General features: G+C 39.4%; 1 protein-coding gene across 2 annotated transcripts in view; it reads left to right on the plus strand.

The window, feature by feature from the left end:
* Window positions 1–12,730, plus strand: part of LRBA (LPS responsive beige-like anchor protein) — a 641,245-nt gene extending 628,515 nt beyond the window's left edge. For both annotated transcript variants that reach the window (XM_075860361.1, XM_075860360.1), the window contains exons 55-56: window positions 10,391–10,542; window positions 10,979–12,730. In XM_075860361.1, the coding sequence (XP_075716476.1) occupies window positions 10,391–10,542; window positions 10,979–11,069 (243 nt within the window). In that variant the 3' untranslated portion in view covers window positions 11,070–12,730. The remainder of the gene's footprint in view (window positions 1–10,390; window positions 10,543–10,978) is intronic.
* The last annotated feature ends 221 nt before the right edge of the window (window positions 12,731–12,951 follow it).

Below are 12,951 nucleotides of genomic sequence, written 5' to 3' on the forward strand. Positions count from 1 at the left end.
GTCTGAGATTGATTACAATGATCCGAAGAGCCCTAAGGCCCCATGCACACGACAGCAAAAAACCTCCGTTTTTGCGGACCGCAAAAACTGAGCCATTCACTTTCATTGAACACTGACACCTTTCTGTAGCACTACGGAAGGGTGTCAGTGCCGTGGAAATGTTCCGGGAATTATGGAACATGTCCGTTCTTTCGCATTTTGCGGGCCGTGCTCCCATACTTTGTATGGGAGCACGGCCCGAAAATGCGGCTGTCAGTCAGCGGCCGGCCGTGCCCGCAATCGCGGGCCGTGATTGCGGGCACGGTCGTGTGCATGGGGCCTAAGGCTGGGTTCACACGACCTATTTTCAGACGTAAACGAGGCGTATTATTCCTCGTTTTACATCTGAAAATAGGGCTACAATACGTCGGCAAACATCTGCCCATTCATTTGAATGGGTTTGCCGACGTACTGTGCAGACGACCTGTCATTTACGCGTTGTCGTTTGACAGCTGTCAAACTACGACGCGTAAATTGACTGCCTCGGCAAAGAAGTGCATGACACTTCTTTGCAACGTAATTTGAGCTGTTCTTGATTGAAGTCAATGAAGAGCAGCTCAAGATTACAGGCGTCAAAGACGCCTCGCATAATACGAGGAGCAGCATTTACGTCTGAAACGACGCAGCTGTTTTCTCCTGAAAACAGTCTGTCTTTTAAGACTTAAAAGCCTCTCATCGTGTGCACATACCCTCAGGGTATGTTCACACGCTGAGCCAAAAACGTCTGAAAATACGGACCTGTTTTCAAGGGAAAACAGCACCTGATTTTCAGACGTTTTTTGAGCAACTCACGTTTTTCGCGCCGTTTTCGCTGCGTTTTTGCGCCGTTTTTTCGGCCGTTTTTGGAGCTGTTTTCAATAGTCTATGAGAAAACGGCTCCAAAAACGTCCCAAGAAGTGTCCTGCACTTCTTTTGACGAGGCTGTAATTTTACGCGTCGTCTTTTGACAGCTGTCAAACGACGACGCGTAAATTACAGGTCGTCGGCACAGTACGTCGGCAAACCCATTCAAATGAATGGGCAGATGTTTGCCGACGTATTGGAGCCGTATTTTCAGGCGTAAATCGAGGCATAATACGCCTCGTTTACGCCTGAAAATAGGTAGTGTGAACCCAGCCTAAGACACAATACCATCCATGAGTTTAATTGAAAAACTAATAAGTAAATGTTTGACACTTAAATCCAATGTGCATAGTGATTTGGAACACAGTGTGTATATATATATATATATATATATATATATATATATATATATATATATATATATATATACAAAAAATAGAGCATAGAAGCAACACTCAAATAGCAAAAAATGAAATTTATTCACCCAGCACAGCTAATAAATTTCATTTTTTGCTATTTGAGTGCTGCCTCTATGCTCTATTTTTTGTATACTACACTGGGAGAGCGTCACTTCCTGTTATTTGAAGCATAGCACCAGCCGCATTTGGTTTTCTGCACAGTGCTGCTCCTATCGTATGTTTTATTTTTTATATATACATATATATATATATATATATATATATATATTCCAAAAAGAAAGCAGCCCCTCAACCTAAATGTTGTAGGTGGGTGCCAGCAACCATGACCTTGATCAAGGATCCACAATACAGAAAATACAAAGAAATCACTGAACTCCAAGGAATCCACTTAAATTTGTGGTTTATTCATCCATGTATGGCTATGTTCACACCTGCGCCATGGGTTTCTGTTTTTCTCTGTCAGAACAAAGGAAAACCGAAAGTGACGGTTCCGTTGCACCGCAGCTACTACCAGCAGTCGACAGAACCCATTGGCTTTAATGGGTTCCGTCGACTTTCTGTTGGGGTATTCGTGGTTTTCCCGCAAGCAATAGCGCAGCATGCTGTCTGGATACCAAATGACGCAAGTGCATTCCGAACTCTGCGCATGCATCTTAGGGGTTTAGTTGTTAATAGCACCATTTTTAAACTGGGCAGATGATCAATAAGAAGAATACAACTATGCTTCTATACACTGTCGATTTAATAAGGATAAGCAATCAATTTCTAGAGGATATTGACTTCTGTAATCATACTGGTTCTGTATCAGAAGATCGCTATCCGAACTTTAAAACAACGCATACTAAAACATCTACGCTGGCTATAAGATGCCACATATATGCATATATACACAGTTGAGTCACATTATTATGACCTACTTTCGACGTTGGCAGCGTGTAGCCCATGAAGGAAGTGATGTGTCGTGGGCTGGCTTGGTGGTTATATAAGGTGTGCAATAGGCTGTCTGAACACATATCACTCGTTGCCATGGGTAAAAGGGGCAATTTATCACAGTTGCAAAAAGGGATGATTTTTAGGCCAAGGGTCGCAGTATTTCTCTAACAGCGCAGTTTGTGAAATGTTCGCCTGCTGCTGTGGTGAAAATGTATCGTGAGTGGACAAATGACACCATTAGGAATAACCGACGTGGAAACTGCGGAGCACCACGTTCCGTTGATGTGAGAGACGAACGTCGGTTACGAAGATGCGCGAGGACCGAACGACTCGCTACAATTGAGCAGTTCACTGTGAAAATCAGCCTTGAGGCTACCAGAAGTGTATCTAAAACAAGAGTTCAGCGATCCCTACTGCATATGGGGCTCCGAAGCAGACAGATGGTCACTGCTCCTACGCTAACAAAGGTGCATTTGGAAAAAAGGCTTCAATTTGCATGGTAGTATCAGAAATGGAGCACCAGTGATTGGAAAAGAGTTGTCTTCTCGGATGAGTCACGTTTTCTGTTTCATCGAACGGATGGACATTGGAGTGTCAGACGAGAAACATCAGAGAACAAACACCCTTCAACCATTCCTGGAAGAAGACAAGCTGTGGCGTCAGAGTTATGGTCTGGGGAATTTTTTCATGCCATTCTCTGGGTCCGCTCATCCATGTGGAATGCACTCTGAACCGATTTGGGTACGAATCCATCATTGCAGATCAGGTCCACCCATACATGCTGTTTGTCTTAACCAATACCTGGTTAATAACCTGAGCATAATTATCAAGATTAGGAGACAATCTGCTCTCCGTTTATGATCCGTTCCCGCAATTTCACCAAACGGCCATGAACAAGGGTACGACGTTAGATCAAATAGCCCAGACCGAACAAGGCCCAGGCCAAATGTAGATCAATATTTATGTTGGGTAGCACAATCGGATGCCTCCTAAGGGAAGGAAAATAATTGCACCAAAGTTAATACCAGACATAATACAGCGAATAGTCAAAGAAAATTACATAATATAACATCTTTAGTTCAGTTCTGTGGCTATAGCAACATATAAATAAGTGTACAAAAATCAAAATACAATCGTAGCTGACTTGATGTGTAGTGTGTGAACTCTCACCACGTTATCTGTCACATCACAACTGATACTTTCATTGTGTATATATATATATATATATATATGTGTGTGTGTGTAATATATGTGCAGAAAAGACAGCGGCACGCAGCAAAAACAAAGTTCCTATAGGTGGGTGCCCAGCAAGCAGTCATGATCCAAAGACTGTTTTGATATCCAAAGAAAATCTTGCAGCGCTCCAATGAGAAATGTTAAAAAATGTAGTTAATGGTGCTTGAAAAAGGTCCTTATATTGGACTGAAACGTTGCACCTTGCTGTGTAGGCTTAATAAACCACATTTTTAAAATTTCATTGGAGTGCTGCAAGATTTTCTTTATGTGTGTGTGTGTGTATATATATATATATATATATATATATATATATATATATATATATACATATATATACTGTACACTAAAATGACTACTTAGAGACGCCCATCTAGAAGCACGTTCGATCTCCTTAGGCCTTCAGAACCGCAGCAATTTTTCATGACATAGATTCCACTAGGTGTTAAAATAGTTCTGCAAGAACCCATGCCTACAGGATAGCTTCTCGCCGTTGCCCCTAAAGTCACCTTCGGCTATAGGGTCGGTAAACGCTGCCATGGAGGTATGAACTTAGTCAGCCAGAACGCTTAGGTAAGCCTTTTCTGTTCAAACGTCCATTCACAGGTAAAACCCAGGGCGTGCCAAGAAACATTTCCCACACAATTACCCTACCTCCAGCATCTGACGCCTGACAGGAGAAGGGTTCATCGATTCATGCTACTTGTGTCAAATTTTGACCCGTCCGCATGATATAACAGAAATCTTGATTCATTGGACCAGGCAATGTTTTTCCACTGCGAGTGATTTAATTTTGGCACTCTTTTGTCCACTGGAGTCTTGCCTTTCTTCTTCCCTTAAACAGCAATGAGACTTGAACTGGTCGTCTTCTGTAATAGCCCATCTGTGCTAGTAACCACGAGTTGTGCATTCACACACGTTATTTGGCTACAATTTGCTTGACTGTGCACCGCCTGGTTGTCTGAATGATTCTTAACATCCTCCTCTGACCCCTTTAGTCATCGAGTTGTTAACGTCCACAGGATCCCCTTTCACTGGATGTTTTTTCTCGATCACTCCATTCTCGGTTTACTCTTGACATCGTTGCACGAGAAAATCCCTCAAGGTCGGTAGTTTTTTAAATGCTGACCCCGTATAGTTTAGCACCGATGGCCATGCCTCGTTTAAAGTCGCTCAGATCGTTTAATTTTCCGATTTCTAATGTGGATTCACACTGAAACTGATCCGTGGAAAACTTGCTGACTTGATTTTTATGCTGCAGGGATCACATTTTTAATTTCCACAATGGAAGCTCCAATCGTGAAAGGGCAGGTGTAGTTGGGTAGCACAGTATTCCTAAAGCCTAAGGATGAATATGTGGAAGCTTTTGGTTCTAAAATGAATCATAGGACAACCACTTTATTCAATAAAAAAAAAATTTTTCTCTATATGTAATCCAGGAACAAAAGCAGTCAGTGATGAGCAGTGTTATACCATGCTTGTTACAAGGGCTGGGATATGATAACCCCTAATAGATCCACAAGCTGTTACTGTAGTATAGTAAATTGCTCGTGGCCCATATAAGAAAATAACTGGAGCAATACAGAACACATTATTGAAGCTATGATCCCATTATATGTTGCTCATACTTGGACCAGCTGTTACTCCATGCTTGTTTCAACATTGCAATTTCCTTTAGTGCAGTTGTACACGACCGAGTTTGGGCTGTGAAAAATGGTTCGTGTGTCGGCCGCTTTTTCCAGCACGACCACGGTTTGGGTGAACGGGACTCCTGCCATCATAGATATTTGTTAGTATTAGTCTCTGCCTCCCCACGGAACTACTCTTTCGTACTGAACAAAATTATACAGTACAGAAAAACAGTTCTGTGGGGAGTCGGACTCCTAGCATCATAAAATGTCTGATGTCAGGAGTCCTGTTCACCTGTACCGTGGTCGGGCCGGGACACTCGGACCGTTTTTCACAGCCCGATCTCGGTCGTGAAATGTTTAAGTAGGATTACACTATTGCTGGTACTCAGTATGTGTCGCCACAAACTCATCACAGTGCATTACTAAAGATGAATGAGTCGCCCAGATCATGGTTATGTAGGACGTGAAATCACTAGAGAAAAATTTAGTAGATTAGAGTTGGCCAAGACCAATGTGGCTCAAATCTTTCTGCAATGTGAAGTTATGCGGATATTGTGTCTTTTGGAATCCTCATATCGCCATAGTGCACTGGCTCTTATCTAACAATATATTAAGGTTTCAAGGAAGATTATTCATGAAAAAGTAATAAGTATTACTTTTTCTTTTCTTAAAATGGGAATAAATCCTGTAACCCACCTGAACATACAACCCTTGCACCCTAGACAGCAGCCTCTTCAGGCCTTTTGCCTGTATAGATAATGAGAAATGGCTTATTATAATAGCGCAGTCTATCAGTCACATCTATACTGGATAAATGTTTTGCAGGACCTTATTTACAGCCATGAGAGCAGTTTTGTGTCCCCACTATCAGCTTTTCTTTTTTCCGTTTGCAATTATAATGTTCATAATCTGTCACTTTCAGTTGTGATTATGTTGTCAGCCAAGCTAATAAATCTGTAAAATATCTTAAAATCCCTTGCCAGCTAAAACAGTTTCTGCTGTGTTTCAATGTATGCTGGGAGCTAGAGTTTGTTGCCTGAGGCTGGGGAAGTCCGCAGTCCAGGCAAACACATGTGTACTGCAGCCACATGTTTTTCCCCCCTTCCCTTTTTTTCAAAGCAGTCCCTGTTGGGTTTTAGAGTTAAACAATCCACAGCCCCTTTTCCTCATCTGCTTCTGCACTTTATCATGCTGGCAGGCAAGTGGCAACTGTGTGATTAAAGTCCAGCTCCCCCACCCATGTGTAATACCTGCCCATGGATGTGGCAGACTGATGTTTTCACTGCTTGCTTCTCAAGTAATAGGAAGGGGGGAGGGTGCCAGAGGTGAAGCCAAGGAAACCTAAGGTCAAGTCCGACTGCCATTGACTGAATGAGGGGAGTTAAACAGGTTGTGTTTCATGTGTCATGGTAAGCCCAAGCCCACAGGATGTCGACAAAAGTAACAATTTACAATCATCAGACGCAGGACAGAATTCTAATTTACTTTCTTGTAGCCTGCTCATGAAAACTACCAAGAGACCTCCAGACTGCCTGGGGATACTCCGAGTCTAATCAACGTTATACACCTGTTTTTGTTTTAAATGCTGCATTGCTCACCAGAGCCCCAGCCAACAGCATGTCAAAGCACATCTACCATGCAATGTTTAGACGTCAAAATGAATAACTTGGATGGAAAGGAAATCCACTCCTTAAACCGAGCTGTTACCTGAGGCAAAGACACTAGCTCTTGCAACCCAAGGGATCCAATTATTTGCTTTGTCTGGAGATTGGAAAGGGCACAGTAGCTGCCTACACGCCATAATCTACTGGATAGAAGGGATTTCTTTGTTTGTGTTTAAGTAAATAATAGAAGCTTATGGCAACAATGTTGTTCTTCAACATAAGTGAAGCTATTTGTTCTATGTTCTTCCATTGCTGGCCGTAGAAATATCTGACGGTCATTGCGATTGACTGTATTTTTCACAAGTTGTGGTTACTGAAGCATCCATTAGAAGAAGAAACATTAGCCGTAGATTTAATCAATATATATGTAAAGCTAATTGATGTATATTTTATTCTGCATGTTTGTAAACATTCAATCATGTTTTACTACCAATTTATCATTTCTTGAGTTTGAGGTTCCTTAGAAGACAATATAGAAGGACTTTATTGGAAATTAAATTACAGCTGACTATACATTATATGCATTTTTTAAGGTGTTTTCACACTTGGGTTTTTAGTAATAATTTGTTGGTCAACCTCTTTGATTCTGCTCTTGTAGCCTTCTATAAAAGAATTCTGAAAGTCAAGTCCTTTTTTTGTTGTTGCAGGAAACCAATAGATCCAACCAGTGGATCTCCACCACAACATTGTCCATTTCTTTCAAAGTCATACATAACCTTAACCAACAGAATGGATCATGTGTTCTTATTGGTGGCTTCAGGAATTGTCTGTACTAGAGACCCTATATATTAAGCCCTATACATAGGGTTATATAGTATAATTTCCCACATATGATGTTGCATTCCTTTTTAGCCCATCATCAAAGTATTGAGTCATGGGTGAGACCGTTCAGCATGTCATTCTCTACTGTAGCAGACTCCAAACACAGCTACTTTCTTATTTTTAAACAATGTTTCCTCTAAAGATATTTGATATTTATAGGAGTCATGGAAGGGCTTAGCTCTTTTTGGTATTCATACATATTTCTTTAGACTGCCTATATTCATTTTTCTGCAGCCATATTTCTTTTCAATTTTGTTTTTTTGCTGTTCGATTTGACTCCCTCTACAAGGCCTGTGATCATATTTACTTCACTTTAGTCTTATCTTTTCCTCTCTTACTCCCCCTTGTCACTTGATGCTAGACAGTCCACATTAAGATTTTCTGACTCATCAGCTTTACATATCATATGTTTTCCAAACTTGAAAAGGTTAGTCTTATAGCATCTATATGTCATGTCTATGGAAAAGCAGATATGGGAAATAAATCCATATTCAGCATAATGTGGTTGTATTTCTTCACTAAAGAAAGTCGGTTTGACAAAATAATTGACATTTTCTTTATGTTCATGTTACATTACAGTGTGTTACCTTTTTATTATTTAGTATTTTTTCTCCAATTTGTGTAATTATTTTGTACTAAGGTATAAGGGGGAAAAAAGCAAGCCACCATGTAAACGTATCACCTCACAATGGATAGGCCATGCATTGGATTTTTCTCACACTGCAGGTATAACATTGTCCCAAGTTCTCAAGAGTCCATCATTTCTGATATGAACATCCTTGGCTTCCTTCTTTTGAAGAGAGGATCTTCATAATTTATTATTGATATTACATTATTTTATTTCCTTGTTTATAGTCTTCCTAATGCAATATAGCTTTTCTCCTGAAGGAAGAAAACGGTCTCTAGTGCCACCTAAAAGGTGACGACTACCCGCTAAGTCAATGTCTGACCTTCTATAGAGCCTTGAAACATGACTGGGATTAATAGTTGTTGATCCTCCATTGCAGTGTAGGGTTCTGGTTGGCTGAGTGATTAAGGCTACCTTCCAGAGAATCCATATTTTCCAAGAGCAGCTACACTCCTCTCACTCAGCCAACCAGAACCCTGCTCTGTACTGATGAGGAGCAACAACTCCGAAACAGTGCTGCCTACAGATGGCTGTCTCTGGTTTGGCTAGTATCCATTTTAATTGTGATAGTATGACCAGTTATGTAACTGTCTGAGTTGTATGTGCTTTTATACTGTTTTTGGGGCATGAAGGAGAAAAGTTTTTTTTTTTTTATATAAGGAATAAATCACTGTGCACCATTAAACCGACAATTATCAATAAATCATTGTCACTCAGCACAACACCCCATATTTTTTTACTGTAAAATTCAATACAAAGTTTATTTTCCCATTCAAAACACCAGGAGAAAAATTATAGTCCTGAACACGAAGCGTGAACCCTTAAGACACATCCACAAATTAGATAATCTGAATAGATGGCAGTAATTTAATAGAGAGACTGGAGGAATCATTTTCTCAGGTTATAGAAGGGTTAAAGATTAATGGCTTTAATTTGCCTCTCTACTATAGCATTTCTCTCATAAAACGCTTAGAATATAAAAAGTCACTGAACCGTGACTGGAAGGTTAATGGATTTTCTTCAGATGAATTTTCTAAGTGTAGCAAATAATTATTTGTCATGGTAATAATTGCAATTCAAAAATAGCCTCAGGAGATTGCAGCAGAGCAAACAAGGGATCAAAATGAGTATTGATTTAGCTTATGTAATAATCTATGGCAGTGTTTCTGTATAAAGATACATGCGTGCTCTTACACATCTATATATTCAGCACAGACTGGCATTGTTCAGAATCGAACAAGACGTTACTCAAAAAAGTTCCATTAGTTGTGAATTGTTTAGAACCGTTCAATACAGATTTATGTGCTACCATATTTTTTAAAGGAACAAACAAAAATTCTGAACCATGTGAAGAAAACATAAGACGAACCACAATATCGCCACCGTTCTATCGCTGGACACCAGCATTTTAATTTTTTTCTTTAGGGATATACTAAATTAATTTTTCCACACATCGACAAATACGTTTTCATTATGTGAAAAAATATATATAATTAATACATTTTTGTTTTTCCATTGGGCATGACACATCTTCCTCAACTTTTCCATCATTCCTTGTCTCGCTCCTCTAGTTGCCATTACGTCTTTTTTCCAATTCTTATACAGTTACTTTTTTTCTATTTTACCTTCAGAGTTGTGCCCGGTGCCACTCATTTATCTAGGATTTTCACTACTTCTCTAATTAGAAAAGCATAGGAAGACAGCAGCAGGTCTGTCCTGGAATTGTTTTGAGACTATGGCCGATTAACCAACCAGTGCACGGTTTGTCTGGTGCTGCTACTGTTTTTGAAGTCAATGGAGGACAAAGATGCAAATCCCAGAAAAAAAACTGCAATGGAAAGTGCATGGCCAAAAATGTATTTTTACATTTTAATTTGTTTTACAAAATCACATTTAAGACCAGGGCACACCTGGGCATTGTGGCAAAAACGTTGTTTGTAGTTTATACCAGTTCTATATGTGCTACAATGGAGATACATTTTCCATTAAGTGTTAATTTACAGCACTTTGAGCAACCATGGAAATGCACCCTTTATTTTTACTATTTGTTCCCAAAATGCCTTGTAGTAAGTGAGTGTCATGCATCTATGTGACAACGAGGAATATTCACAATTGTGATCAATGATGATTTCCACATATCTGTAATTGTACTTCTATGTTATGTGTTGAATCTTCTAGGCAATACTGTTGAGTCGAGATGGACAGTACCTGCTAACAGGGGGAGACAGTGGAATTGTCATGATTTGGCAAGTATGTGACTTGAAACATCTGTTTGCCTACCCAGGCTGTGATGCTGGCATCCGATCCATGGCCATATCCTATGACCAAAGGTGAGATTCAGTTTGTCGTTCATGTCTGCTGTTAAGAATAACAACCAGAGCTCTAATTTACACATAGAAGTTCTCTCTTATGAAAAACGACAGAACATCATCAGAAATGATTGTGGTCTATGGAACAAGCTGTTTTATTTTATATTAAACATTTTTGTCTATATAACTCTTGAAATACTCTTGTAGGCACATCCCAGCTTATTTCAGATGTCCCAGCGAAATTGTACAACTTTTATTACCCAAAGACACGTTCATCCTCTAGAAAACTATGAGGGGAATAAATTGAGTTAGCATTTAATTTAATGTGGTGACATATTATTCATTGCGATATATACCCGTACTTCATGCCAATATAGATTTATCTCGGTCTTCCCCACTGCATATATATATATATATAACGTATATGATTGACTGTCTGTTATTTGATTACTTTCAGGTGTATAATGACTGGCATGGCATCAGGGAGCATTGTACTCTTCTACAACGACTTTAACCGTTGGCACCACGAATATCAGACGAGATATTGATATCAAGCAAGCTGTCGATACTTTACTGATGCACTGAAATGCTCACCTCCGTCAGGTTGCGAAAGCCGCCTGCCACTGCATAGGTCCTTAGAAATGGCTATATTACATCTGAATGTAATTTATGGAAACTCAAATCGGCAAACTATTTTTAGAATTAATTGCTATTTTTGTAGACCTTGCTTTACCTTTTTTTGTGGGATGAGAAACTTGCAGAAGTATAAAGGCTGCTGGGTTATGTAGTGAAATATATATATAAAGAAATATATATTTTTTAGTCCTAAGGAGACATTTATTTTCATCTGTGTATCTGGAAAGTAAGCTTAACTTGGTGGCCGGATAAATTATACCAGGTCTCTCACAGTGACTAGCTTTTCTCTATCTTGATTTTATCGGAGCGGTTGAGGACTATATCTGTTGAGACATTTTAATCTGCAACTTTTCATATGTTTTACGCCATTCTGCAGTAACTTTTTTCTCTCTCCCTCCCCCCCCTCCAAATGATTGTACTATTGCAGCACTGAAAAATTTCCATGGGGAATAGTTGTAATTGGGTTAATTGATTATGACTTGTTATGAGGAAATAGGTTCCATCTTGATGCCATAGAACTTTGTTCGGTGATAGATTACCCAAAGTGTTCTCCTTAAATAGTTCCGGCTTTAAAGGGAAATAAAATAGTTGGGAGAATAGTCCAAATGAATAGTATGAGAAATTTATTATTGCCAGTAAAACAAAGGTGGTAGCATCCAGGTTTAGCTCTGATAAGGTAAAAGGGTTGTATGAGATTAGGAAAACATGGCTACTTCCTACCAGAAACAGCACCACTCCTGTCCTTAGTCTGTGTCTAGTATTGCAGCTCAGCCCCATTCAAGGGAATGGGGCTGAGCTGCAATACCAGAGACATCCCATGGGCACAAGTGGTGGTGGTTCTGGAAGGAAGCAGCCATTTATTTTATTTTTTAAATCTCATACCCCTGCAATACTCATTGGCTAAAAAAAAGAAACTTTCTTGGTGATGGAGACATTTGTACTATTGATATGTTTCAGAGGAGCTGATGTTACATCACTCGTAAATGTGTTTCTTTATATATTCTATGTGAATATGTTAATATCAAGCAGAACATAGATGGCATCTAAAAATATGCAGACATTTATAAGTGTAATAGGAGAGATCCACATTTCTGTTCTCTTATAATTTAAGTAGATGCAGATTTCTTCTTCTTAGTAGTCCAGTGATTCTCTACCCCTCCGTCTTGGTTACTGTTAGTTGTAGCACCAAATCACATTGATAAAACGGTTTGTAATACGAGTCTGGTGAATCCCCCGGACAGTTCTAAAGTAATAATGTCAACTAAACAACTTAAAGTTATTTTGTTGTTGCATAGTCTTTACCTTTTTCTACAAGATTGCTGTGCAGAATTCTGTGAACCTATTTGTGAAAAGAGAACTGTATTGTTTCGTAAGTCTGTATTGCATAAAGATTTGTTTGTACTTTGTGATCTGTTTGTGAGCTGAACCTACATTCCTCATCAAGAATTCTACTGGCTTGCTGGTACAGCTCACCCTTTTCTACTTATTCAGTGACCATCGTTTCATTAGCTCAAGTGTGGGATCCAGTAAGTTTGAATGGATTAAATAAATAAAATGGAATTTGTAATTGAAAGTTGTTCATGTAACGTTATTTGATCCTCACTATGGATGCATCTATGGGAAAAAGTCAAGACGAAAACTTGGCACACCTTTTTTTTGCAAATGTAGGATGCCATACCTGGGGATTTAGAGTTATGTTATTACTGTGACATTGGGAAAGCACAAACTAAAGCAATGCCATCAGGTACCGCACAATAAAACGCTAGTAAAGGACCAAAGCTTCACAGGACTCTC

Source organism: Rhinoderma darwinii, chromosome 1, assembly GCF_050947455.1.
Source record: "Rhinoderma darwinii isolate aRhiDar2 chromosome 1, aRhiDar2.hap1, whole genome shotgun sequence".
Classification (NCBI taxonomy): domain Eukaryota; kingdom Metazoa; phylum Chordata; class Amphibia; order Anura; family Rhinodermatidae; genus Rhinoderma; species Rhinoderma darwinii.